The sequence below is a fragment of the Sminthopsis crassicaudata genome, chromosome 1, assembly GCF_048593235.1.
Source record: "Sminthopsis crassicaudata isolate SCR6 chromosome 1, ASM4859323v1, whole genome shotgun sequence".
In the NCBI taxonomy this organism is placed as follows: domain Eukaryota; kingdom Metazoa; phylum Chordata; class Mammalia; order Dasyuromorphia; family Dasyuridae; genus Sminthopsis; species Sminthopsis crassicaudata.
The window spans coordinates 422,067,335-422,093,332 of NC_133617.1; the positions used below are offsets into that span (position 1 = coordinate 422,067,335).

The following is a 25,998-nucleotide window of genomic DNA, read 5'->3' on the forward strand; positions in this document are numbered from 1 at the left end:
TTGGTTCCCTCTCTGGTAAGATCTGACCCTCTCTAGAGAAGTTCAAGGAGATCTTGTAGGGAGATGTTTCAGTAGACAGAAATTTAAAATAATTAACTTTTAACATTTATATTGTACTTATTATGTGCCAGGCACTTTACAATTATTATTTCATCTGATCTTCACAATAACCCTGGGAGTAAGTGCTATAATTATCTCCATTTAGCAAATGAGGAAACTGAGGCAAAAATCAGTTGGGTAATTTGCCCAGAGTCTCACAGCTAATAAGTGCCTGGGGCAAAATCTGACCTTAGGTGGTGTTCCTGATGCTAGGCCCAATAGCCGTTTCACTACCCAACTGCCTAGAATTGGTTTTAATGGACTTCAAGCCCAATGAATTAAAAGTTTGCTATGACAACTGATAAAACTAATGTGATCTTGGGCTGCATTAACAGTCAAAGCTTCCAAGAATAAGAAGGCTAGATCAAAGACAGGGATGCTAAATGGCGTAGTGGATAGAGTTAACCTGAAGTTAGGTTAACTCAGACGCTAATTAACTGTGAGCTTGGGCTGGTCACTTAACTCTGTTTGCCTCAGTTTCCCTATAAGGAAAAGAAAGTGGCAAACCACACTAGAATCTTTGCCAAGAAAACCCACAAATGGGATCATTAAGTCAAACAAGACTGAAAAACAACTGAACAACAAAAAAAGTTCTGAAACATTCAGCCCTTATCAGACCACATTTCTGACTTTGTTTCTTCAGCTGTAAAATGGGGAGAGAAAAAAAAAAAAAAAAAATATATATATATATATATATATATATATATATTTAACAAAACAATAATCTTGCCCATTTGGCAAAAATAATTGGAATGAATTTTAAAAATCAGAATTTGAAGCTAATTATTAAATACTGTTCTGACTCCCGTGATTTGGTTACTTAAGGAGGCAATGAATAGTAAAACCGAAGTTCCGGGATGAATCCGTCATTCTAAATAGACATCCTGGCTACACTCTGCCAAAGTACAAACCTCCCTCTGAAAAATCGGCCAGTGGAGAACTAAATAAGAAGCATGCTTTTCATTTATGCACATGTAACAAAATTGGCAGGGGTAGCTAACCCAATAGATGACAGAGTCAATATATAAAACTAACTCAACAGACTACAATAATAAGCCACATATAATATGTTACATTTGTTGTTACATTTGTAACCGCCTCCCCCGCTTGCTGGGGAGGGAAGAAAGAATCAGGGGCATATTAAGGAGCTCCTTCTTCTAGATGTCTTTCTTGACGCCCGCTTAGTGTCAGTGCCCTCCCTGGGTTGGGTTATTTCCAATTTAATGTGTACAAATGTTGCAGATCCATAGTTATTTGCGCGCAGTTCCAAAGGCTGTGAGAGCCGTAGGAACGTTTCTTTGCATCCCCAAGCTGGTACACAGGGTAGGTGTAGACTTAACTTGACACAGAAAGGAAAAATTAATACCACTAATCAATATCACTAAGTCGCCCACATTCGCGGCCTGACCCACGCATTAGCGTAGACCCCGATTCCGGCCCTTGGCCCCGCAGCTACCCCTCCCCCCCCAAGGAAAGGCGCGGCGGCGGGCGCTCACCCTCCACGGCGTTGTTGACTTCCTGGATGAAAAGCTGCAGCTTCATCACCAGCGTGGCGGCGTGGCCGTCCACCTTCCCCGAGGCCTCCTTGGGCACCGCTTTGAAGGCCCCATTGATCCACTCCTTCACCTCGAAGTCATCCGCCAGGAACTTGGAGAAATCCATCGCTTTCCCCGGAGTCAAAGGGTCCACACCGCCACGGACCCCGGCTGGTGGCCCCGAGTCTTGGGCGCTCGTTACCACCCCCGGGGGCAACTGTGACAGCCGGCGAACTGCACGGACCGGGCGTCCGCCGCTCCCGGAAAACGGCCGTCCTCGGGGGCGGGACTTCCCCTCAGCTGAGCTGCCGGTGATTCCTCTGCGCTCCGCCGGCTACAGAGCTACAAACTTTCCAAACTCTCGAAAGTATAGCTTCCCAGGACACTCCACAGCAACGCCGAGACGAGCAGAAACTTTACCGGAAGTGGTTGGCAAGTTTCCGTAGCAACGAGAGATCGCTTCCCTTCCTCCACACACTCCCCCCGCCGGAAGGCTTCCTTTCTCTCACCCCGAGCCAAGCCCAAAGCTGCTGGGCTAGCTGAAAAATCAGCCTCCCTAGGGAGTCCTGCGGCCTCAGATGAAGCGGGAGATGTCTGGGAGGGGCCCGCAGAGCCCGACGGGGTCCCTGCCGAGCCGCTGTGTGTGCAAGGCCGCTCTGTATGCCCCCAATACTCCCCATCCAAACTGGCGAGTTTTCAGACTTGCAGTTTTGTTCAGCTCAGTTCATATTTATTACTACTATGTGTCAGGAACAGCCTCATCAAACATTATCAGCCTAACCTTCCAATTAGGGCTCCAGTCAAACTGTTCGGTACTCCTGATACTGGATTTCCCATCTTTGCCCTGGACAATCAAGGTTGCACACCTTCCTTAAACTCTGCCGCAGCCTCACTAATTTTTTTTTTTTTTTAAGTCTCCCTATTTCTTTAAGGCAGCACCTGCACAACCTTCCCTGATGCTCCTAATCCGCTAGAGCTTTCCCTCTCCAAACACTCCGTGTTCGCGTGCACATACAGAGAGAGAGCGCTTTACATTTTTGTTGAATATATTTCATATGTCCTTGTTTTCTCTATCGGAATATAAGTTTATTTTAAGCAGCAATTTTCTTTTTAGTTGTATCTCCAGAATCTAGCATATACTTGTCAATTAAGTACTTGTTGAGTGATCAGTTGCTAGGGAAAGACAAAAATGACAGTCCTTTCCATTCTATTGACAAAATATAGATATGTAAGAATAATAAAGTTTATGTGGACACAGATAAAAATTTTTTTCAGGCAGGGGCATTAACAACCAGGGGAATCAGGAAATTAGCTTATAGTCTGGTGGAAGCTGGCTCTTCAATTTGGCCCTGAAGAGGAAGTGTTCTGTGTGGGGTGGGGTGGTACTTAAGCCACTGTGTGAAAACACAGAAAGTAGAACGTCATATATCACACACAGCAAGGTGTTCAGTTTGGGTGAAAACAAATAGGGGGAATAAATATAATCCACCTGGAAAAACAGGCAAAAGCCAGATCGTGAAATAACCAATAGAAGTTTATATATTCTATGCCAGAAGCATTAGAAAGCTACTAAACTTCTTAAGCAAGGCAGAATGACATGGGAAGACCTATACTTATGGAACATTAATTTAGCAGCTGCATGAAAAGTGGAGAAGGGAACAACTGGATTCAGGGGAACCCGGAGGCTAATAGTCCAGACAAGGAGTGAGGGCCTGAATTTGAGTTATTGTATGAGTAGGGAAAAGAGGAATGTTAAGATAGATATTGTAGAGGTATAGTCAACAAGACTGGGCAATACTAGAAACTGAGTGTGAGTTAAGAATAAAGAATGGCTAGTGATAGCTAGGAGGCTCCGTGGTTAAAGCACCAGCCAGAAAAGAATAAGATGAAGGGTACTGGTTTTAGTTCTCTTGGAGACAGATTTTGGCAATTAGTCAGGACCAGAAAAGTTAAGTTGAAAGGCATTGAGAAATTGAGCTAATTTATAGAATGATAGTTTAAATGAATGGTAAATTTTTTTTACGGATGTGAGAGATTTTAAGGATGCTTAAGTACTAAGAAAGGACACGCTGAAAAAAAAATTGAAAATAGGTTAAGATGTAACCAAGAACATTGAACCATTTCTTCCTCATAAAATGAAAGGAATCCATAAAATGAATGATAATGAAATGATTTGAAGATAAAACTAACAGGGGCCTCCATTTTTTCAGCCAAGTATGAGGCAAGGGTCTTTTGTTAAGAGTGGAAGAGTAATGGCAGGACTTGAAGAGGAGCTTGGAACTGACACTGGAAAATGGAGTGGAGAATCAGAGATGAGTAAAAAGATTTAAGGTTAGATGGCATACAGAAACTGGAAACAGAGTGGGAGTGGATGCCCATCAATTGGAGAATGGCTGAATAAATTGTGGTATATGAATATTATGGAATATTATTGTTCTGTAGGAAATGACTAACAGGATGATTTCAGAAAGGCCTGGAGGGACTTACATGAACTGATGCTGAGTGAAATGAGCCCAGGAGAACATTATATACTTCAGCAATAATACTATATGATAATCAATTCTGATGGACGTGGCCATTTTCAACAATGAGATGAACCAAATCAGTTCCAATAGAGCAGTAATGAACTGAACCAGCTATACCCAGGGAAAGAACTCTGGGAGATGACTATGAACCCCTACATAGAATTCCCAATCCCTCTATTTTTGTCCACTTGCATTTTGGATTTCCTTCACAGGGTAATTGTACACAAAACAACTGTTTGGACATGTATGCATATATTGTATTTAATTTATACTTTAACATATTTAACATGTATTGGTCAACCTGCCATCTTGGAGGGGGGGGAGAAGGAGGGGAAAAATTAGAACAAAAGGTTTGGCAATTGTCAATGTTGTAAAACTACCCATGCATATATCTGGTAAATAAAAACTATTAAAAAAAAAAAAAAAAGTTAGATGGCATAAAGGCATAGTAGACGCAGTCAGCAGTTGACTTCCTCCAGCTTCAGTAGGAATTCAGTGAAGGCAAATGAGTCATCTAAGGGTAGGAAAGGGATGGAAAGGAGTAAGGGATTCAAAGGTAACTCTTAAGAGTTAAAATGACTTTTCAAGCATTGGGATTTTTAAAATCCTATCTACAAATATGATCTATTCAAAATGCCAGAAATTACTAACTTTCAGAAAAGATTTAAGTACAGAATAATGCAGTGTATGACACAATTGCTTAGTTGGCTTTGCTTAATTAACTCTTTTAGTTATTCAGGAAGGTTTATTCTGTAGTGATAAGAGAAAGGCAGTATCTGAAAATGATAGTATCATAAAATCAAGTTATGGAAAAAGTCAGAAGCATTAAGTAGCAGGGAAAAATACACTGTATTAAAGATTGAATTCTGGTCCAGCTACTAAAGCATTATAAAAAATCTATACATAATCATCAGTTATTATTGAATAAAGAGCTTGAACCAAATTACTTTCCTACTTAGTTCCTAGTTTACCTGCTATCTTATTAAAATGCAATGCTACATTTTGAATAGTCATTAGCTTTCCACACCATTCAATGATTCCACCATTAGGCATATACTCCAAAGAAGTAAAAGACAAAAGGGTCTTACATACTAAATAATATCTCTACTAGCAAAAAAACTGGAAACAAGGTGAAGTCATTCATTGGGAATGGCTAAACAAATTATAGTATATGAATGTAAATGTAACTTAGTATTATTGTACTCAGAAATGAGGAATTCAGATAACTATGAAGGATTATGTGAAGAAATGTGGAAGCAAGTGAACAATGCACATGACTATAATGATATAAAGGAAAAAACTAAAAGTAAGCCATAATTTTTATTATGTGATTATCAATTGTGATGGACTCTTTTCAACAATTCGATGATTCAAGGCAATTCCAACAGTCTTGAGGTGGAAAATGCCATGCATATCCAGAGAGAAAACTGTGGAGATTGAATATGGATCAAGATATAGTATTTTCACCTTTTTTTTTTCTTTTGTTGTTGTTTTTCTCATTTTGGTCTGATTTTTCTTGCACAACGTAACAGGTGTGGAGATGTTTAAATGAGTTGCGCATATTTAACCTGTCAGATTGCTTGCTATTCTGTGGATGGGGGAGGTATGGGAGGGAGGAATATTTGGAACACAGAGTCTTAAAAAGGAGAATGTTGAGAACTATCTTTCCATGATGTATTTGGAAAAATGAACTATTTTTGAGGAAAAAAAATTTGCCACAATCAGCATCAACAAACTACAAAAATTATCTTTGACATAAGTGCTTTATGTAGAAGATATGTTCCAGAAAACCTATGTAATGTTTTTGTTGATCAGTTCACTAAATGCACTCTTTATTTAGTCTATGATGAATTTTGGTAAAGAAACTGGTCACCATTATTCCCCAGTTTTTCAAATGAACCCTACCTCACAGGGTTATTTGAAAGATGAAATGCTACCATGTGAAAATGCCTTGTAAAGAAAGTGCTTTATAAATATAAGGTTTAAATTAAGCCCCTTGACCAGTACCCCAGTCTAAATATAGATCCTTTATTCCTTCTGTTCTACCACCTATTTGCTTTAATACCCCCTTCTATATCAAACATAGAGTCCAAGACTTGCCCAGACTCCAACTCCAATCTAATTTTCCTTATGACTAATTTTAATTTTTTAATCTGCCTTCCCTCTTATTTTTCTTTTCTCTCATATTTTGTAGTTGAGTGAAATGTATTTCTAAACTCAATTCTGCATATGTTCTTTTTTCCTTTGACTTGACCAATGCAGATGAGACTGAAGTTAGTAGGTTCCCTGGCCCCTCTCGTAGATTTCTACTTGTCTATCTTAATTACTCAGTCTGGCGCATCTTTGTGGAGGTATTACATTGGGGAGAACAAAGCTATACCTCTTCATGGTATTCTTTTGACTGCCTCTTTCACATCTACCTAGGTAATCAAACCTTCAATCAAATAGCTATTTAAATCCCTTCTGTATGATGGTTTCTCTGGAAGACATAATATCTGAAAATGCATTTCCCCTATAACACCACCACACAAATACACTTGTTCCTATGTTTATTTATTTAATGTAAATGATTTACATATTCAGTCAAAACTTTTCTGCATCAAAAAACCATCTAAAAAACAAGAATCAAGTTTATCTTAATTGTGTTGTACAATGAAGAGAATGGTACACTCAAGTAAGCAAGTAAAAAAAAGCTTTCAATGAGGATAAAAAGGAAGGTGTAGGTATTGGGCAAAAGCACTGAAGACCTCTGAGACATGGAAACTAATTTCTTTTTCTCCTTTACCTGAAGACTGTCTACTAGAAATTATAAGGCATAATGGTGGAAGATACTGTGGGTAGAAACTAGCTACTGTGTTCCTCTAATCTAGAGGCATGTGCAATGTGCATTCCATTTGGAACATTTCTTCAATAAATTGTAAGCAGTCTATATAAAAAGAGACAAGGATCCTCTTTAAAGATGTCAATTGGGCGGAGGATCTCCTAAACAAAGAAGTACCCAAGACCAAACAAATATCTCCAAGACTTCTGAAAATGGAGCAGCCTGGGTGCCCTAACAAACACATTTGAGGGATGACAAGGCACAAAAGTGAGAACAATGAGGCAACATTCATAAAAGATCATTCCACTTTGAAATGATTCCCTGAAACATGGGCCTCTGCTGTAAGCTTTGGCTTATAAAATTCCAGTGACACCAGAGAGTCCATCACCATACAGGTGGCAGATGATGGCAGACTGTCTTGCTGAAGAGTGATTTCAGATGCATTTCACAAATGGCTCATAATGCCATCCAAACAGCAGTGCCCACCCGTACACTTCATATCAAAACCCCTAGTCAGTCCTGGGCAAAAATGAGCAACAGAGATAGGCTAAGGCTTGATGGTAAGGTCCAGAAGAGTGCACCATGAGGTTAGACTGTACTCCAGAGAGCTGGGTCTGGAAAATCACTCACTTCTCCTACTTCACTGAAGGGCTTCCCACCTTGAGTGAATGTCAATTTGTACCTTAGCCTGACAGGCTCCTGGGGGAAAAAAAAAAAATCAGAAATGAAAAGTTTTCCAAAGATATAGAGTACTGAGTAAAGCCTGAAATGAAAAAGATCAGCCTCTTTAAAGGAAAACTTTTGACCCATAAGAAAGCAAAGAAAAATGCTTCCAATCAACCCAAATTCCAGGGAGTGTACTCAGCAGTCACTAAAACAAGGAACACTCAATCTAGACATCTGCCCCATAACACCTATTCCTGGATAAAAAAAGCAGTTTGGGACCAGAAGATAATAGCATTTCTGGCCTGGGTTATAGAGAGCTCACAATCAACATGAGTATTTGAATAGCAACAGGTTAAATAATAGAAGCTGCTGTAATAGTTTAATGGCTCTAAGCTATTCTATATTTAGAATTTATCAAGTTTCCAAGGGGGTGGGGGGAAGAGAAGCCCTCCCTTGTCCACAGAAGAGCTAGATTTCTTCAACCTAGTTCACAACCCCTTGAATTTGGAGACAGCTAGGTGGCAAAGTAGATAGCAGCTGGACTGAAGTCAAAATACCTGGGTTCAAAATCCAGCCTTAGACAATAACTCCATGACTCTGAGCAAGTCATTCAAACCCCATCTCCATTTCTTTAACTATAAAATAAGAACCATAATTGTATCTACATAATAGGACTGTTTTAACAACTTGGACAATATGTGTATAGCACTTAGCACAGTACCTGGTACATAGCAAGCAGGTGCTTAATAATTTATTTCCTTTTGCTTCCTTTACTTTCAATGTTCCAATCAAACAAACTAACAAGGAATGGAGATGTAAAGAAAATTGATTTTAGGATATTCAACAGGTAAAAATACCACTAAGGAAGGCCTCCGTGCCCAGGGAAGATAACAACCTGTTCTCCTGCCCCAAGAAACAGTGAAATGGCACCCTCATTAGGTAGCAGTACTTACTTTGTGTGGATTTGCAAGCAGCAGAACCTGAGAGATTACAGCAGGTGGCAGCAGTGGACTAAATGCAGGAAGCTTAGAACTGGAGGCTGGTTGCAATTTCACTTTCATTGCCTGCCAGTTAAGAAAAAAAGTGATGACACTCCAATTTAGATAAAGATCCAGTCTCCCAGGTCGGGGTTAAAGAGCCCATGTACTAACAAGGTATTAGGTGTGTCCATCTTTCCAAAGCAACTCCAAAGTTTACTACCGTCTTTGGGGTTTTTTTTGGAATACTATTCTTTCCTGGCTTTTCTCCTACTCATCTCATTGTTCCTCCATGCTTTTTTGCTGAATCTTTAACCAGGTCATCCCTGCTTACCATTGCTATCTCTTCCCATCTTCCTCTTTACACTATTTCTTTGTGATCTCAGCAGTTCCCACTGATTACCATCTCTATGCTGATGATTCTCAATCTACTTACCTAGCCCTAACTTCCTGGCTGACGTCCAGTCTCAATTCTGCAACTGCCTATTGGACAGCTCAAACTGGATGCCCTGTAGAATTTTAAACTGAACATATTGCAAACTAAATTCACTAGCTTGCCCTACAATCCTTCCCTTGTTTCTCAATTGTCTTTTATGTTGTCAAGGAAATTACCAGCCTCCCAGTTAGCCAGACTCACAATCAGGGAGCTGACTGTTTTCAGCTAAGTTTTCAGTAAATATTATTAAATCAACAACTGATTTCATTATTTTGTCTATCTAAACCTAAGAAAATGATGAAGAAAAATGTGAATAATGAAGATTAAACTACCAGCATACCATGTCATCCTCAATTAATTACTCTCTCATCTACCATATCCAATTTGTTACCAAAACCTAATCTTACCTTTGTATTATCTCTTCTGCATGTCCCCCTCTCTCCTCTAACACTGTCACCACTTGGGTACAGACTTGGACTATGACAATGACCTGTTGTTTGGTCTCCCTGCCTCAGGTCTCTCCCTCCCATGGTCAATCCTCCATTCACCTGCCAAAGGTATCTTACTAAAGCAAAGGTCTTGCCATGTCCCCGGCCCTCCTAATGCAGTCACCTCCAGTGATACCCTATCAACCATAGGATCAAATATAAACTCCTTTGGCAATCAAAGTCCTTTGTAACTTGATCATTCCTACATTTCCAGTCTTTTTACATCTTATACCTGGCCCCTCAACATATCCTATAATCTAGTAACACTGGTTCCCTTGCTGTTCCTCCCTCGAGACAGCCTGCTTTCCAAGTATTTTCACATGCATAGCATGTTCTTTTTCATCTCTGCCTCCTGGCTTTTTTTCAAGTACCTACAAAAATCCTACCTTCTACAGAAAGCTTTTAACAGACTCTTGAATATCTATCTTTGTTTATATATGGAGAGCACTAATTTATTTTTCTTTATATCTTTAGCACTTACAGTGCCTGACATAGAGTAAGTATTTAATAAATACTTAATGACTATCTTTATAATATATAAAGCCCAGAAGACCTATTCCTTCTTCATTTCTTTTTTTCATTATTTTCCTTGATCTTTTGTTCTATTAATTTGCCAGTTTGTTTGTTTTTTTTAATCTCACTTTGGAAGATAAATTAAATTAAATTCAGTAAAATTGTGTAGGTATTTTTTATTGTTTAGGTATAGCCCAGTCATTGATTTCTTTTTTCAAAGTTTGAGTTCCAAATGCTTCCCTTCCTTTCCTTCTTCTTCTCTGAGATGTTAAGCAATCAGACATAGGTTATGCATGTCCATAATTTATCACACAAATTTCCATAGTTGTTTTGTACAAGACTTGAAGAAAAAAATAAAAGAAACTTAAAAATAATATACTTCAATCTGTACTAAACCAAAGTTCTTTCTCTGGAAGCAAATAGTCATTAGTCCTTTGGGATTGTATTAGTGAATATAACTTGTCATTCACAGTTCTTTATCAAACAATATCAATGTTACTATGTACAACATACTCCTGGTTCTTCTATTCACTTTACTGTGCATCAATTCATATAAGTCTTTCCAGCTTTTTCCAAACTCATCCAGCTTATTTCACCACTGTCACAGTACTATCCCATCACAATCATAAATCACAACTTAGCCATTTCCCATTGATAGACATTCCTTTGATTTCTAATTCTTAGCCACTACAAAAAGGAGCTACTATAAATATTTTTGTACAATCAAGTCTTCCACATTTCCTCCAACATTTATCATTATCTTTTCCTGTCATCTTAGCCAAAGATTTAATTTGCATTTTTCTAATCAATAATGATATAAAGCATTTTTTCCATATGATTATAGATAGCTTTCATTTCTTTGAAAATCACCTATTCACATCCTTGAACATTTATCAATTTGGGAATGACTTGTAGTTTTACAAATCTGATTCAATTCTGAGAGATGAGAGCCCTTTAACAAAAAGGTTGATTGCAAAATTTCCCCATTTTTTGTTTTCCTTATAATATTGACTACATTGGTTTTGTTTAAGCAAAAACCTTTTAATTTTATAATCAAAATTATATTTTACATTTTATAATGGTCTATCTTCTTTAATCCTAAAATCTTTCCTTGTCCATAAATTGAATGGATAAATTAATAAATGTTGTCTTAATTCATTTATGGTATCACTATGTGTAAATCATGTAAAGATGGAAAATGTTGGTGTACACTTAGCTTCTGTTACACTGGTTTCCAATTTTCTCGGCAGTTTTTGTCCAATGACTTTTCATTCCAGAAACCTGGATCTTTGGATTTATCAGATTATTATGGTTGTATTAGTAATAAAGTAATTTGTACCTCTGATCCACTACTATTTTTTAGCCATGCCAAATTATTTTGATAATTAAACTTTACAATACAATTTGAGATCGATATAACTAGAGCACTTTCTTTCATATACTTTTTTCATTGATTCCCTCAATATTCTTAAGCTTTTGTTCTTCCAAATCAATTCTAACTCTATAAAATAATTTTTTAATAGCTTAAAAAACTCCTTCCCACAAGGGTCCCTGGTTCCAAACAGATTTCTTTCTGGCAAAGGCTCAGCCACATAGCTTAATGATTCAGAAAAAGGATTCAGGAAAAAAGTTTCTAGCAACCACTCACCTTTGGCACAGCCACCTGAAACACAATATCCCAGACAGGTTGTGGCGCTGTGCTCAGCATGGACAGCAATAGTACCTGTACCTCTGGGAAACCTGGGGGCCCAGCCTGGGAAAAATGGAGCAAGACTTTGAAACCATTTCGATCATACACGGTGATAGGAGGCAAGTCACCTGGTAGAAAGGGACCCAATTAGGAAGATCAACAACTACAAATTCCTCTTAATACTTTAGTACTCAAAAGGCAATGATTAATTCATTGTAACAGTTCCTGTCCTAAGGAACTACTTCCTATACCTAAGAATAAAGGATTTTATATCATCATCATTTCCACCTCCACTCCTCAACCACCTCTTATCTATCCACCTTAAAGAACAGGAAAAATTTACTCCTATGAAGGGACTTGATTTTAGAAAGGAACAAGTTTAAAAATGAGGAAGAAGAGGAATATGTGAGCCATTTTCTGTAACACGCAGTGAAAGCCAATGACACTCATTATCATATTGAATCTTTTTTTCTATCTGAGCACATTCTCATGCCTTCAGTTATCAGAACTATTTGACTGACTTTCAAATGTATTTACAGCCATAGCATTTCAGCAGTGCCCCAATTATGCATCTGCACAATACTTCCAAATAGCTGTCCTATTGATATCTCATAGTATCTAAGATTAACTTTTTCTCTTGCCTATTTATCAGTCTGCTATATACTATCCTTATCCTAATCCTGACTTCCATTGTCCTCTTTCTTCTTTGTTCAGATATTCCAGCTACAAAGCCTTATAAGTTCTACCTCTAAAATATTTCCTAGCTCCAGCCTCTCCTTTCTACTTCCCTGCCATCATCTTACTGAACATATACTATAACTGCAATATAATATATAATAACTGCATATAACTGCAACTGAAAATATAGTATAATTGCAAACAGTTGTACTATACATCTTATATAACATATAGTATAACTGCAAAAGTCTTCTAACTGGTCTTATCATTTGTTTTTCTCTTTTCCAATCCATTCTAACTACTGCTACTCAACTCTTCTTCCTAAAACAATTGTTATTAAATGTCATGACTCTATTTGGAATGGCTTCTCATCGATATCTTGATTCAAAACCATTCTATACCTCTCACTCAACTCCATGAACTCCTTTACATCAATTTCCTCATAGCCCATTCCTTCTCATTGTTACTCCTGCCTTCTACCCTTTATTTATATTGTGTTCTTGCTTAGAAATTTCTTTATACCTCCCCTTGACCTAATGTCAATTTTATCATTCAATCCTACTTCCTTCATGAAATTCCCCAACCACGTCTTTCTTTGAACTTTCTCATATTACCTCACATGGTCTCAACACATAGGCAGCATTCAATTGAAGTAGTGACTTTTCAGCCAATTCCTTCTTTCTCCACCCCTACCCTCAACATTTTTTTGGTCCACATTCTTAATTAAAACTAAGCTATCTTGTTATCTAAAGGATTGGTAAGGAAATGGACTGTACTCACTGGGCTTAATTGATTCTAGTGGAACAAAAACTTGAGCTAGAGATTTATTCAGGGGTGTTGATAGGGAAGAAGTGTCTCCTGGTTTTATCTCCCAAGACTGTTCCGGGAAGGAATTGTTGCCCACTGGTGAATCTTTGAGGACTGTTTTCTGATGAAGGAAATTCCTGGAAGAAATTTTAAAATAAAAAGTTAGAAAGAAAGATAAATACATACACACACACATATACACACACATCTATTTTCATGCTCTCTTTCATGCTCCTGAGGGGGCTGAGTAACAGGGAAGCCAATAGAGAGCTGGCCAACTTGGATTTTCCTAGGTTTCCCTACGTTGCAACTACATAGGATTACTGTGAAGATCAAACCACTCATTTTAGAGACAATTTGTACAAAGTGCTTTAAAAATATAAATTATCAACATTCTCAATCAACAAGCACTTATTATCTGCCAACTGAAAAAAGAAATGGCAAACCACTTATCTTTGCTAAGAAAACCCCAAATAGGGTGACAGAGTCAAACACTACTGAAAGTACTGAACACTGTAGTCAGTGTAGGAAGGGAGTAAAAACAAACAAACAAAAAAAAAACCCAGTTCTTATCAAGAGATCTACATATATGCACACATACAAACATAGACATAAAGAATATATACAAAGTGAACAGAAATTAATTCAGGGAGTGAATAAATCATTAGTTGGCAGAAATTCATAAAGAAGGAGGTAGTTCCCATTTAGGAAGCATACATGAGGAAGGAGAACATTTCAGTACAAAAGTACTGGCAGGAGACAGAATATAGTGTGTAAAGGGAAAAAAAGGGGGCAGCTAGGTGGTCAGTGGGTAGAGCACTAGCCCTGACGTCAGGAGGACCTGAGTCAAGTCAGGACCTAAGTTCAAATCTAGTCTCAGACATTTAACACTTCCTAGCACACTTAACCCCAATTGCCTCAGGAAAAAAAAAAAAAAAAAAAAAAAAAAGAAAAGGCTGGCATGGCTGGACTGTAGAGTTAGTAGACGGGAATAATATGAGGGAAAAAAACAGGAAAATAGAAAAGGAACAGGCCACAAAGAACTTAAGTGCCAGATAATACTGGGAAATAAAGTGATATGGTCAAACTTGGACTAAGTGGCAGACTTGGTGGCTTTGTGGAGGACAGATTGGAGAAGAACAAGAAGGTTATTAAAAATGATCCAAAGGAGAAGTGAAGAGGACCTGAATTAGGAGTAGGCTCTGTGAGTTTTCCGAAGGAACAATGTGCAAGAGATGTCGTACAGGAATGATATGTTTTGCCAACTGATTGAGATTGTGGAGTAAAACAGAACTGAAGAAGCCACCTTCTTAAGGAGACATCCTCCTTGTCAGCCAAGTTGAAAAAATTTGGGATGTTAAACTTCAAGTACTTAGAATATCTGGTTAGAAATACCCAAAAGGCAATTTTTATAATAGGACTGAAGGTCAGGAAAGAGTAGGGCTAGATTAATACCCTCTTAAAAAGATCCTTTTAATCTTCTGACAGATGCAGACATGTCCAATCAGGCAGATGCTCAATAAAGAATGACTATAAAATTTATAAGATTGACTATGACCAATTGGAACAAAGTGAACATTTTCCACAATATCCACTAAATCTAGCTTCGGCTAATTATTCCCATCACTTCGGCTAATTATTCCCATCACTGCTGGATACTTATGAGGGCAGTTATATAAACAATAAGACAATTTCAAGTTGTGGGATGCCATGAGTGTTAAATGCAAAGTCCTAAAAGGATGGAGATTATGAAAAGACCAATGGATATCACTAAAAAGAAAAAATTTGATTTGCTTCTTCATTTGTAAAATGTGGATAATAACAATACCTCCCTCATAAGATTGTTTTGAGGATCGAATAAGATAATTGCAAAGAATTTAACAATTGCATTACCTGATAATGATTCCCACGGAGTGGGAGGGATTCAAATTAAGCAGAGCCAAGAAAATATTATAACTACAAAAATGTAAATGGAAAAAAAATAACCATAAAGTAAAAATGGTGCTGTATATATGGCCCCAAAGAGAAAATCAGTGAGTAAATACTTCAATCTGCTCCTTTTATATAAGCTGAGGCCCACAGGAATGAATCATTACATATAATCTCAAATACTTTTTAAAGTGAATTGATCAATCTCACTTTTTCATCTTTGTCTCCTCTTTTTCTTTTTTAAAAATAATTATTAAAAGATAGGGAAAAGGAGGAAATTCAGGCACTGCGAAAATAAAAAGAGGCCAATAAATATTTGAAAAATAAAAATCTACTGTTATAACTTGTACCAGTCATCTTAATCCTCTTTTTCAAAAGGCAGCCCTTCAAATATTTTACATTCCTACCTATTCCCAATTCCCACTTCTCTTATGCTATGATTTGGAGTCCCATCACCATGCTAGCTGCCTTACCAATTTGTCATTGTCACTCTTTAAACATTTAATACGATATTCCAAATATACTTCTGCAAGAGAAGGGCAGAATGGAAGGAACTATTACCTCCCTAGTGTTAGATATTATACTTCAATTAATGCATTCTAAGATCAAATAGACTTTTTTGCCAACCTTGTTAAAGTGTTGATTCATAATGAACTTAATCACCTCAGCACTTTCACGTATGCCGTTAAAATATGCCTCATATATTTTTCTTGGTTGATTTGAAAAACTTTACATTTATTCTTATTAAATTTCATTTATGTTTAATTGAGTCTTATCAGTTTTGCTCCATGGATTTATTATTCATCACTTTTCTGAATTACAAAGTTACTAATACTTTTTGATTCCTTGCTTTGCAATATAGAAACTGACACATTTGGAGATAGAAAAAGACAAGAGAAAATACCCAGGAAGCCAGCCCTAGGAATCATAGGTACTCTGAAGACAAATAAAGATATTTCATAGTAAGATATCTTTATCCATTTTTCCTCCACCTTTTTCACATGATCTGAAAGTTGAGCCTAAATTCTCAGTAGGCTCCAGAAAGGCTCATAAAAACATAGGTTTGCAGTGGGGTTTGGGGGGGTAAGAAACAGGATTAGAGGGAAACAGTATTAAGGCAGCAGAGAAGGAATGCGCTGGATAAACTGTCTTGTTGATGCAAAGATTTTTCCAGAAGGGTCTTAATGTTGCTCTTGGAAGGCTCTTCTCTGGGTTTTGTCTTAGTTTTCTTTCCCCCAGCCCAGGCAACTACTGGAGTGGTCTACAAGAAAAAACTAGGCTCTTTATTCCAGGATTTCATTCCCACCCATCCCCTGCTATACTCACAATGTGTTTGATGAGTCAGGGATTAGAGACGTCTGGGGAGCAGATAAGCCTGGTAACAATTTCTTCTCCTGAGAGCTTCTTTGGGAGCCATTAATCTGGTCAGTACTGCCAGGAAAGGCAGGCAAGGGCTTCATGGCCACTGCGTTGGGAGAGAAATTCCCTTCCTCCAGGCAACCATTCTCCGGGGCAGTCTGTCAGACCAGAACCACATAAAGTAAGAAAACACATTTCCCCAAAGCTAAGGTCAGGAGTATGTACCCCAAAGAACTCAAAGGGAGGCATGTCTCAGGAAAGGCAGGCCATTTTAGCCCCACTCAGCCAACAGACAGATGCCTTCTTATTTCAGCCAAAGAGCTCTGAGTACTTTAATCTGTCCCCTAAGAAACATAGATACACATACACACCTCTTTTCTGTCTCTCTTTCTCTCCCCACCCCTTCCAAGACACATTGATCCTCACAAACTAGAGTCTATGCCTCCTGATCTTAGGGCTGAAGCAGAAAAGAATGGTGGGGAACAAAATTATTAGAAGGATAAACCAGAGAAAGGCAGATGTTAAGACCCATGTTAATTTTAGCTGAAAAGATTTTAGGCCTCCAACTAAAATTGCCAGGTCATTTCCATGTCACATCTTTATTACCAGAGATGATAATCCCATAAAGGTGAATTTTAGAATATCCATCACCCTCCTTTCATGGCCTTGGGACAGGCTTCCTCACCTGAAGAGAATCAAAGTCTAAGAATGTCGTGTGTGTTTCTGGGGCATCATTGAGACCTGCAGATAGATAACAAGCAATTATTAGAAAATATTCATATCCCCATTATTCCTGAAGAGGCTAGGCATCCAAACAGTTTATTTCTAAAGTCCAAGTGAAAGCTCACACCCTTGTGTCTCCTCCAAAAGCATAGATACTTTTTCCCATAGAGAAACCCATATGTGCTCCCTAAAGTTATATGGGCTTCCTTATGCCTTTCACTCACCTAAAGTAGCCAGCTCTTTCTCTAGAAGACAAGATGACATGAGCTCACACTGCTGGGAAGGGATGTCAGATCCAGAGTCCAGTTCAGAAAAGTCAATCAAGGAGTAGGTTTTGATGCTAGCTTCTTTATCCTTCAAAGCTAGAAAAGGGGATAGTTAGCTTCTGAGAGTATGGGACCACCATTTAAACATAGCCAAATCTGGATACCTCTTCATAAATGATTAGTTTTCTCCCTCAATCTCCATGGGGGCTCTGGGAAAAATGTAGCTGCCTAGGAAGTGCCTTTCCACTATCACATCCATTTTATTTTATGATTTATGAATATTTCTTAAAAATATTTCTAAAAACTTAAAAAAAGATGGGGGGTGGAGGTTGGGGAGAAAAGGAGAATCTAGAATTCAAAATTTTAAAAACAAATGTAAAAAATTATTTTACATGTAACTGGAGAAAAATAAAAATATTAAATCTAGAAAACAAAAAAAATAACTAAAGGTAAGAATGACAAGTTAAAATAAACTGCTTCTAGGGCAGCACAACACAGTGGATGGAGGAGCACTGTCTCTGGAGTCAGGAGAACCTGAGTTCAAATCCAACCTTAGACACTTAACCTTGGGCAAGATACTTAACCCCAACTGCCTTGCCAAAAACAATAATCATAATCATAAACTGCATCACTCTGAAAAATACAAAAACCACACTATTAAGGAAATCCTGCAAAGTGAAAAGCATACAGAGTATGAAAGGCATGCTACCTTGGGAGGTAGGCAGCTCTCCCTGGGTACTTCTGGTGACTGTGCTAGGCACCACATTCCCAGCATTGACTTGCCCCTCCACCACCTGCTTATATAGGAGAACACCTTGAGTAAGAATGTCATTGGCCTGGAGAATCTCTGCTGCAAAAACAAGAGGAAAAAACAAGTCACTTAGCTAGTCTACCAACAGTCCCCAGTCCCAGGCTTACTTTAGCTATTTTTTATATAAGCTTCACTATCCACAGAAATCTCTCTACTTTCTCCCTCAACCAGAAAGGTAGCACTTTTTATTTTCATTCAATTCCAATAGGTTCATATTATCCCAACTGAATCAGTGAAGCCTCTGGTCACAAGATATGTAGTCAAATGTCCACAACTGTAGAGTATCTCCTCTACAGTTACTCTCACCATTGAGATACAGACCTGTTAGCCTCCCAAAAAATTAGGAGCCAGTAACAATGCTAACCTTTTAAAGAACATGGCTTAAACTAGAGAATGACCAACAGGACCTTCTCAATTCATAACTGTCCTTTGGTTTATAGCTGATCAAAGTCAGCCAGAGTGCCAGGCCAAGCAGCTTGTAGGAGGCATGGAAAACAATTTAGAAACACTGGCAAGGATAAATTAGCACCATCTTCATGGAGAGCTGAACAAATCTCACATCAAAGCTACCTTCCTCTTCGCCAAGCTGCTCAGAGCTTGAAAGCCAAGCTCAGAGCCACAGCTTCATTCAGAGACAGTAAAAAGTTCTCCCCGTTAAAACAGAATCAAACATCCCTTGTCTATCTCTGCCCAGCTGGTTACTTCCGTCTCTAGTCCCTCTCTAGCTCTTGCTATCTCTTCTCCAACTTTTTGAGACCATTAAAATGTACCTTTCTCTCTTAAAAAAAAAAAAAAAAAAAAAAAAGTAAGTCTTTTGGGCAATTCAAACCAGATACCCAAACCTCAGTCACCACTACCTCCTGAGCTACAGGACCAAAATTTCTTTGTCTCATCCCCCAGTACAGGGTCACACCTGTGATCATGTTCCAGGGCACGGCTTCAAATGAAGAACTAAAAATAAAAAATAAAAACCCCCGTTACCTAGTGCCTCATCATCATCCACAGTGTCACTGGCAAGCCGGAACAGAGTGGGCCTCAGCTTTTCACACTTCTCGTACAGGCCCTGGGGTGACAAAGAGACCACATGCATCTCTGAGCTCTCTGTGAGTGGCTGTTGGAGAGCAGCAGGAGTCTCTTCCAATAAGCAGCCACAATTCAAGTCACACTCCCCAGTGCCAGCCTACCTAAGTTCGCATCCCTTAAGCTCAATTCACTGTATATTTCAAAACCAAAACCAGTTATTACACTCAGAGGAAATAAGTATCTCAACTCATGAAGATCCCAAACAGGAACCACTTTGGCCCTTGCACCCTCAAAGCACTTTTGTTTGGTTTACTCTCTAAGATACTTATCACATACTGTACATAGTTATCTCTGATTATGTGCTACCCCTTGCTAGACCATAAGCAGGGACTGACTCTCATGTAAACTTTGCATATTCTCCCCAGAAACCATAAAACAATCGAAACTAAATGTTGTGAAATTAGCAGAGAACAAACCTGGCCTCAAAGAGATAAGAAAAGGCATCTTACTCAGCTGCTCTACAGAGATTGGGGCCCTCGAATGCAGAACACTATATCTAACAATAGTGTCAAAACAAATAGAAATAGATTCCCTTGGGGCTTACAATGTTTCATCACCTACGTTCTATTGTTATTTATTTTGTTAAACATTCCCTAATTATACTTTAACTTGGTTCAGACCATACTATAGAATGAGCCACCTGCCTTTGACACCTCTGGCACATAACATGTTTCTGATGTCCTGGTTGATTTTGCAAAATATCTTTTTCTCTGAAAAAAAGGTTTAATTATAAAGGATGGTGAACCAGAAATTCTAAGAGGAAGTGCTTTCAGATTAGGGATACAATTTTATTCAAAGGTATGTAGCTTATGAGAAATAATAAGAAAGTTACTTTGACTAGATCAAAGAGTTCATTAAAGTAAAGCATAATAAGGCTGGAAAAGCAGGTTGGAGGCAGGTTATGATGGGCTTAAATGATGGTAGAAGCAATGAATAAGAAATCACTGGGATTCATTAATGTAGACTTCTGTACTTTTTTGGTAGCTAAGTGGAGGATAAACTAGAGAGTTGAAAACACCTGAGGCAAGAAAACCAATTAGAAGCCTATCACAATATTCCTGGCCAAACCTCAAGGAACCAAGAGACAGGAATGAGAATCCTTAGTGCAGTGGTAAGAGCACTGGACTGAAACTTAGGAAACGGGATCCATGCTCTGACACTCTTGTCCTGTGAAATTATAAGGTGAAAGCCTTTTCTAGACTTCAGTTTTCTTAATTGTAAAATAAAGGTTTTGGACCAAATGATTTCTAAAGACTTTCTAATTATAATACTCTATGAGCCTATAAAATAGCCTGAGGTCACTCTGCTCCCTGCACAGAAGTAGTATATTCCTAAGGAAAAGTCAAATTAGTCCTCACAGTTGCCTTCTCAAAACTTCTGACAACTGACAATAGAGGACTGTTTTTTAAGAAAATGGTATCCCATGGGAAAAACTCAACCTTTTGTTAGCCACATCGCTCAAAGGCAAGTCTGAGAAACAAGTGCCCCACACTTCCCAAAGGATATGATGTGGCAATGAGAATATTACATTGCAATGGTTCCCAACCTACAGAGGTGAACCCTACCCTTTTAACTACGTTAGTCCATGACATTTACTGTGCAGCTTTGGCCCCAAAAAGGGGGGAGGATAGGCAATAATTCAATGCTGGGTTTACTTTGGGATGATTGATTTATGTGATACTGAAAAAGGCAAAAATAAATACATATTAAAACACACACACACACACACACACACACACACACACACACACACACACATATCTTAAGAATCTCTTGTCTAGGATAACTTCCAATCTAAAAATTCACACAGCTTGTTTTTTAATATGGCTCCTGAGTTTTAAGTTCTTAGAGAGAAATTCTTTTTAGCATATGTATAGAGACCACCTCAGCTTACAATTTGGAATATTCTTTCTCCCTTTCCTTTCATTTAAAGGGAGGTGTGTGTGTGTGTGTGTGTGTGTGTGTGTGTAAGAAACTCATTTGTCAGTAGGGTAAAGTCTATGAGCCTCTTCTCAGAATGATTTTTAAATGCAAAAAAATACAGTATTTTTAAAGGAAATCAATGATAATAAGCCTAGTTATCAAAAAAAAAAACCAATAATAATTTTTTTTTAAGTTCTATGAACTCAGATAAAAAATCCTTACTCTAAACAGTGCCCGATTTCTCCCAACTTCCTTTATTCCCAAATTGTTTGACTCTAAGAAACCAGTTACACAAATTATTTTGACCCTATTCAAGGTCCTTATTTTGGGCCTGTAATAAATCTAAATGCTCAACTTTTTCAATATCCCCTATTTTTGTAGTTACTGAGATCTAGGATTACCTGTAGGCTTTTCAGGTCCAGTTGCTTCTGCTTTGGCCCTTGATGGTTGCTTAGCATTTCCTTTATCAGTTTTACATTGCTGTGGACTTCCTGTATTATGTTGATTCTCTTAGACACCTTCTCAGATTTCTCTTGTTCCTTTCAAATGAATGGAAGAAAGGAGGTGAGTGAACAGGAACATTCTTGGTACTCACTACATTAAAGGTATCATCCCTTATAATTTCTTTTTTTGGACACTGACTTGCTACTTTAAAGAAATGGGGATAGGGGGCAGCTAGGTGGCACAGTGGATAGAGCGCCAGCCCTGAATTCAGGAGGACCTGAGTTCAAATCTGGTCTCAGATACTTAACACTTCCTAGCTTTGTGACCCTGGGCAAGTCACTTAACCCCAGCCTCAAAACAAACAAAACAAAACAAAACAAAAAACAGGAAATGGGGATGCTGAAATAAGTCACCCACTTCAGAGCAAGTTTCCTGATAAATTTCCCAAGCTAGTCTTGCTTCTTTTTCTAAAGAAAGGTTACACAAATTACTTTGATCCAAAGTTTTTAAATAGACTCTGTAGCAAATGTACATTGGTTTGGAATATCAGTATGAACCTTTACAAAACCACCAAGAATGAGCTGGGGCTGAGAATTAGATTAAGGAAAAGTATCCATGCCCATTCTTCCCAGCAATCTGTCCATCCACACCCCTATACACATACTTACCATACCTCTGCTTCCCAGCATCTTCTACCCAAGAATCAAACATTGGCAGAGGGAGTAAAAGGAGTGTATCTATCTTAACACATAAGACTCTCTCCAAATTCAAAGGACCCAAAACACCATTAAAAATTCCAAGATCTGGACTCTAGAAACTGGTTCCTATTCCTGGTTCCTCTTTATCCAAAAGAAGTAAGAAATCTATTGCTGCTCACCTCCTTGATAAGAGTCTTGATCAATCTGTTGGCTGCCTGTAAATCTTCAGGATGGTTACTTTTCAGAAGTCTTGTCAGGAGCTGGGGAAGAGATTCCATGAGAAGATGGCATTAAGACCATAATTATTCTTTTCTCCCATTTTTTTGTTCCTACTTGAACCCAACATCCCATCAGTGGCTATTCTGAGACAATGGACAAAACCAGGGCTTAATGAGTAGCTCATAACACAGTAGAATGCCGAGGCTATCATGTAGGTCCTGATCTTTCAGAGTTGGAGGAAATGTGACTGACAAAAAAGCAGAAAAGGAAAAGACAACATCTGGCTACCTACTTCTACACACTGGATTGATATACCTGGCACTCTCACTACTTGAAAGTCAGGCTTCTGAGGACATTCAATGAAGAAAGCCAAAGAGGCAAACTGGCAGTACATCCCACAGGGGAGGTCAACCAGCTAAGGATGACAAAGGACAGAGATATCATTAAATGTAACCTTGGAAACCCCTAAAATCTGGTATTCTTGATACCAAATGCTGGCTGATTTTGGGAGGGCTAACTTTGGGAAGTTTTGGGTAGTTTTTGCAGTTGAGAGTTGATCCAGCCAGATAATACTTACAACAAAGTCACATACAGACTGATATGTAGTTGGCTTATCCCTCAAGCTGTAGTAACTGTCTATTTCTGTACACATATACATACACACACACCACTTTCATTTAGAATGTCCTTGATGTATTAATTTTATTCTGAATAAAAATGCTAGAGTTATGTAATACTACCTTAATTATTATACATATTACATATATATTATACATAGTAATATAAATAATATATATACATATATATATATATTATACTATATATACTACCTTAATATTACGTTAATAATTCCTGAATTACCTATCCTAGGGTTAGGGAATCTGCACAGCATTATCCCCCTCCCCCCTCCTAAATATCACCAGCTAGACATGTTTCCCAGGAGCCCCAGGATGTGCTGACAGACACACACACACACACACACACACACACACACACAAAATTTCCCTTTATCCAAAACTCTTTCAAAATCACTACATCATCTCCAGAAGCCAGATCCCTTTCTATCTCTTGCATGAGTTCACAGCTGTTTAATGACCACCAAGCTGGATGCTGAAGGATCTTCTAGAAGGACATAGGGGCCTGTAGTCATAGCCCATAGACAATTTATGTAAAAACCTCCTGCATGTTGCTTATCAGACAGACCATGGAGAGGAAGTAAAGATTAACCCTCCAACACAAGGGTAGGTAAAAGAAAAGCATATTAATTAATTACCTTTGATTTTTCTTCATCAGCATCAAAGATGGAGCTCTTGGGCCTGGGAGAAGGTGGGGGTAAGATTTTGTCCACTGGTAATTTGGGGTCTTGTTTAATGATTCCTGAAACATGCAACACCTAGATTTCAAATGCTGCCTCTGCTCAGCCCTCATGGGGGTCTTGGTGACCTCAGATTGAATCCAAGAATCTTATAGTTTAAGAAGACTCCCTCTGCAAAAAATCTGAAGGGTCTAATCCCTGGTGTCCTGTAAAGGACAGACAAGTGCCCTTGCTAGGTAGGACACACCCAACATAGTTTTACACCATCTTTGAGGGAAATTCTATGGATCAGCACAAAGGCAGGGGCATGGATGCTTTAGGAGAGTCAGTGACTCTTTACCACTACAAGGTGACTGTTACTGAACAGTCCAGACAAAGCCTAACTTTGAGACCAACAAGCTTTAGACTGTACACACTTGAAGCCACATTGGGTCATCTTAGGCAAATATGTCCCATCATGTATATATAAATATCCCCAAATCCAACAATCACTGAATGATTCCTCACTAACCTCCCAAAATCAGTGTCAGTAGGGAGACAGAGAAGGAAAGGTCAAGTTCTTAAAACTCAAAACAAATGGTGATGTAATATAAGCTAGACCTTGTTTCTTCAGCATCTGATAAGCATCTCGTATTTTGATATCCTCAGGAAACCAAACTGTCCAACTGAACATTATTTCAATAATTCTTGATTTGACTTTGTCTGTGGTCCAGGATCCAAGATACTAAAAATGAAGGGTAGAAAGATAGAATTTTAGACCATTAAAACATTTGAGAAAGTCTAGTCCAAAACCAACAGTATTTAAATAATACAATTGATATCAGGTCCCTGGGAGCCCCAGAGCTATTTTCCTCCTGCTGTCCAAGTTGCTTGGCTCTCATTTTTCTTTTTACTACACAATACTCTCCATTGTTCTTTTTACTACCCAATACTGCCAACTAAATGTTAGGCAGTAGAAGGTAGGTTTCAGATATAAGTCCCAAAGCTGACATACATTTGCTGACTATTTTATAATTCAAGGTTCAGAGACTTCCTTGCTACCTCAGAACAGGATTCATTCTCTAAATCCAATCTTGCTTAAGACCATCCATTCCATTTTCTGAGGATGCTCATTAAAATACTACAGGAATGAATTAAGACAGAAGCCTAAAAAAGGAAGGAAATGATTTCCCTCAAAATATGAGAAACAGAAAGACATTGATGAGGCTCAAACTGAAGCCTAAGTCTGCATCAATAACACCAATAACCCCAAATCTCACATCCATTCAAACTAAAGTACTCCTCCAAGTGCCTCTTTGAATTATATATTACATTTCATTACTTCCAAAGAATCCCTACAGAATCAGATCACAACTCCTCCATGCTTCAGTTGATGATTTAATGAGTTGCCTTGGCCAAAAGAATTCATCACCTGCCCTTTGGGAATGGGCCTCTATGAATGTAGCTAACTTGCTACTCAGGAAATAGGCTGCTTAAGACCTTTCATTTTTGTTAAGACCCGCTAGAATTTATATTCCACCAACATAACCTTTAAAAACTCAGGGTTTCTCTAGCCTCGGCAATAAGAGCCGAGAAAGAGATTCAAGGAATTAAGAGTAGGAAATGAGGAAATCAAATTATCACTCTTTGCAGATGACATGATGGTATACTTAGAGAACCCCAAAGACTCTGCTAAAAAGCTATTAGAAATAATTCAGAATTTTAGCAAAGTTGCAGGATACAAAATAAATCCACATAAATCCTCAGCATTTTTATACATTACCAACACAATCCCACAGCAAGAGATACAAAGAGAAATTCCATTCAAAATAACAGTGGATAGTATAAAATATTTGGGAATATATCTACCAAAGGAGAGTCAGGAATTATATGAGCAAAATTACAAAACACTTGCCACAAAAATAAAGTCAGATTTAAATAATTGGAAAGACATTCAGTGCTCTTGGATAGGCTGAGAGAATATAATCAAGATGACAATACTCCCCAAACTAAT

The 25,998-nt window shown here is 38.2% G+C and overlaps 2 protein-coding genes across 3 annotated transcripts in view; both read right to left on the bottom strand.

The window, feature by feature from the left end:
• Positions 1-4,581, bottom strand: part of COG7 (component of oligomeric golgi complex 7) — a 64,742-nt gene extending 60,161 nt beyond the window's left edge. The window contains exon 1 of the mRNA XM_074280366.1: positions 1,596-4,581. Coding sequence (XP_074136467.1) covers positions 1,596-1,761 — 166 coding nt within the window. The 5' untranslated portion in view covers positions 1,762-4,581. The remainder of the gene's footprint in view (positions 1-1,595) is intronic.
• Positions 4,582-6,691: 2,110 nt separating this feature from the next.
• Positions 6,692-25,998, bottom strand: part of GGA2 (golgi associated, gamma adaptin ear containing, ARF binding protein 2) — a 36,502-nt gene continuing 17,195 nt past the window's right edge. For both annotated transcript variants that reach the window (XM_074280367.1, XM_074280368.1), the window contains 13 exons: positions 24,606-24,729; positions 23,964-24,067; positions 22,651-22,731; positions 21,731-21,868; positions 19,305-19,386; positions 18,222-18,362; positions 17,471-17,608; positions 17,209-17,264; positions 16,491-16,681; positions 13,209-13,372; positions 11,709-11,878; positions 8,600-8,710; positions 6,692-7,679 (listed from right to left, as the gene is read on the bottom strand). In XM_074280367.1, coding sequence (XP_074136468.1) covers positions 7,569-7,679; positions 8,600-8,710; positions 11,709-11,878; positions 13,209-13,372; positions 16,491-16,681; positions 17,209-17,264; positions 17,471-17,608; positions 18,222-18,362; positions 19,305-19,386; positions 21,731-21,868; positions 22,651-22,731; positions 23,964-24,067; positions 24,606-24,729 — 1,611 coding nt within the window. In that variant the 3' untranslated portion in view covers positions 6,692-7,568. The remainder of the gene's footprint in view (positions 7,680-8,599; positions 8,711-11,708; positions 11,879-13,208; positions 13,373-16,490; positions 16,682-17,208; positions 17,265-17,470; positions 17,609-18,221; positions 18,363-19,304; positions 19,387-21,730; positions 21,869-22,650; positions 22,732-23,963; positions 24,068-24,605; positions 24,730-25,998) is intronic.